This window comes from Bos grunniens, chromosome 7, assembly GCF_055505025.1.
Source record: "Bos grunniens cultivar Pamir isolate PY7600 chromosome 7, Bosgru_T2T1.0, whole genome shotgun sequence".
Lineage (NCBI taxonomy): Eukaryota > Metazoa > Chordata > Mammalia > Artiodactyla > Bovidae > Bos > Bos grunniens.
This window is the reverse complement of record NC_141171.1, coordinates 9,709,785-9,712,241: the sequence shown is the minus strand read 5'-3', so window position 1 is coordinate 9,712,241 and position 2,457 is coordinate 9,709,785. Positions and strand designations below refer to the sequence as shown.

General features: G+C 39.6%; 1 protein-coding gene across 1 annotated transcript; it reads left to right on the top strand.

Annotated features, from left to right (window-relative positions):
* The first annotated feature begins 339 nt into the window (after positions 1 to 339).
* On the top strand, positions 340 to 1,350 carry LOC147368308 (olfactory receptor-like protein OLF4). The gene has a single exon (XM_086413553.1). The coding sequence runs from the start codon at positions 340 to 342 to the stop codon at positions 1,348 to 1,350; it is 1,011 nt and encodes a 336-aa protein (XP_086269679.1).
* Positions 1,351 to 2,457: the final 1,107 nt, after the last annotated feature.

The following is a 2,457-nucleotide window of genomic DNA, read 5'->3' as shown; positions in this document are numbered from 1 at the left end:
ACACAACTGAGCAACTTCACTTATGCTCTGGCTATGCCTGGAACATGGTCTGGAGTCAATATATATTCCTCAAATGCATGAAAGATATTCTCAAAAACAGTAGTATACATTATGCTTGAATATCAAGCTGACAGTGGGAAAGGAATTTCTATAAAAATGGAATAAGGATGCCCTCAATGGGGACCAGGCAAGCCACCAAATACAGAAAGTAATATATTGGCTCTACAATATAAAATAGCATTAATTCTAGGTTCTTAAGTCGGTTATTAAATCTAAGTTATTAAGTTGCTTATGTGAAAATTAATCTTTTTAAATTTTTCTGGTAGTCACCTTCAGCACATGGAACTATGGAATGATACACGAATTTCAGAATTTTTTCTTCTGAGATTCTCAGATGCACCAGCACTTCAGCCTCTCATATTTGGGCTTTTCCTCTCCATGTACCTGATCTCTGTATGTGGGAACCTGCTCATCATCCTGGCTGTCAACTCAGACTCCCACCTCCACACCCCCATGTACTTCTTCCTCTCTAACCTGTCCTTTGTAGACATCTGTTTCACCTCCACCACCATCCCAAAGATGCTATGGAACATCCAGACAGAGAGCAAAGGTATCACCTATGAAGGCTGCATCACCCAGATGTATTTTTACATGCTGTTTGCAGGATTAGATGACATTCTTCTGACAGTGATGGCCTATGATCGGTATGTGGCCATCTGTCACCCCCTGCACTACACGGTCATCATGAATCCCCGGCTCTGTGGAGTGCTGGTGCTGGTGTCCTGGATCATGGGTGTCCTGAACTCTTTGCTACAAAGTTTAATAGTTTTGGATCTGACCTTCTGTGAAGACTTAGAAATCCCCCAATTTTTCTGTGAACTCAATCAGGTCATCCAACTTGCGTGTTCTGACACCTTTCTCAACAACATGATAATATATTTTACATCACTGCTTCTGGCCATTGGTCCCCTGGCTGGAATCCTTTACTCTTACTCTAAGATAATTTCCTCCATATATAGAATAACATCAGCTCAGGAGAAGTATAAAGCATTTTCTACCTGTGCATCTCACCTCTTGGTTGTTTCCCTATTTTATTGTTCGAGCCTAGGAGTGTACCTTGGCTCTGCTGATACCCACAGCTCCCACTCAAGTGCAACAGCCTCAGTGATGTACACTGTGGTCACACCCATGCTGAACCCTTTCATCTACAGTCTGCGGAATAAAGACATAAAGAGAGCTCTGAAAGCATTATGGGACAGCAGCTCTAACCAGGATGGCTTTCCTGCATCTCAAGAAGTGCCCTTGATTGCAGGACAAAGAGCACCTGAGCCAGGAACTGCTTTTCCTTGATCACATTGTGGAAGTAAACCTTGTTCCTTCTGTTGATTTCCATGAGTGTCCCTTTCTTTGTCTCCACCTCTTTATACAATTTAAGTAACTCACTTTGCAATTCACTTCCTGAGTCTGATAAAGTTTTCCCTTTTATCCTTTGTCCCACGACAAAGGATATCTTTTGTCTCACAACAAAATTTTTCCCAAGTTTTGATCTGAAATATTTGGATATTTTTATTTCATTCACAGAACAACAAGGATTTCTTAAGAATAATTTCTTCTCAAATAATATATACTATCCCAAGTAACTTTCATCTTATTTTCCTGAAAGGATAGTCATGTTACATAAAAGAAAAAAAGTAAATTGTTTACTTACAATTAAGGGTTAATTTATCTCCCTCATAAAAGAAGAACATGAATAATGTCTCAGGGTTCATTCTATCTCTCTGTTCCTGCATCTATAATGTATAGTTTTCCAGGTATGTCAGGGCCAAGAGTCTCATCATCTTGTGCAAATTCCAGATAGAAAGGAAAAAGGCTGCTATGGAGCATTTCAATATTCTCACCCAATAGCTTAACATATTATCCATGACTGTCCATGATTGAAAAGGATGTGGAAAATATGGTATCTTTGCTGGGCACCTGACCATTTCCAGATATAATCAGGCTCTATCAAGAGGGAAGAGGGGAATGGAAAAGTTACATAACCCATGTGTAATGAGCAATCACAAGATTGACAATATTTAGAACATTAAAACAAACAATTGCTTGATAGAAGCAGGAAGATCTTGTCCAAAAGGACATTGATCTTCCTGATTCTTATAAAACAGTCATATTGTGTGATGAAGAAAGCACTGTCTCTAGCCAATTCCTTCAAGGAACTGAAAAACATTGTAAGGTTTTTGAATATTTCTTAACATAGGCTAGAGACATGGCACATGATAATCCACACCCTGTGGTAAAACTGAGGTGGTGATGTTGTATAATGGCTTGGGTATTGAGGTTTTGGGGGAAAAATTCAGCAGCCAACCTTGATGAGAGTGAAAGGGCAAATCCCATCTGAGTGACAAGAGCTTTCAGAATCCTAAGTAAACACCTAGTGCACTGCCTTAGAGAACAATTTCC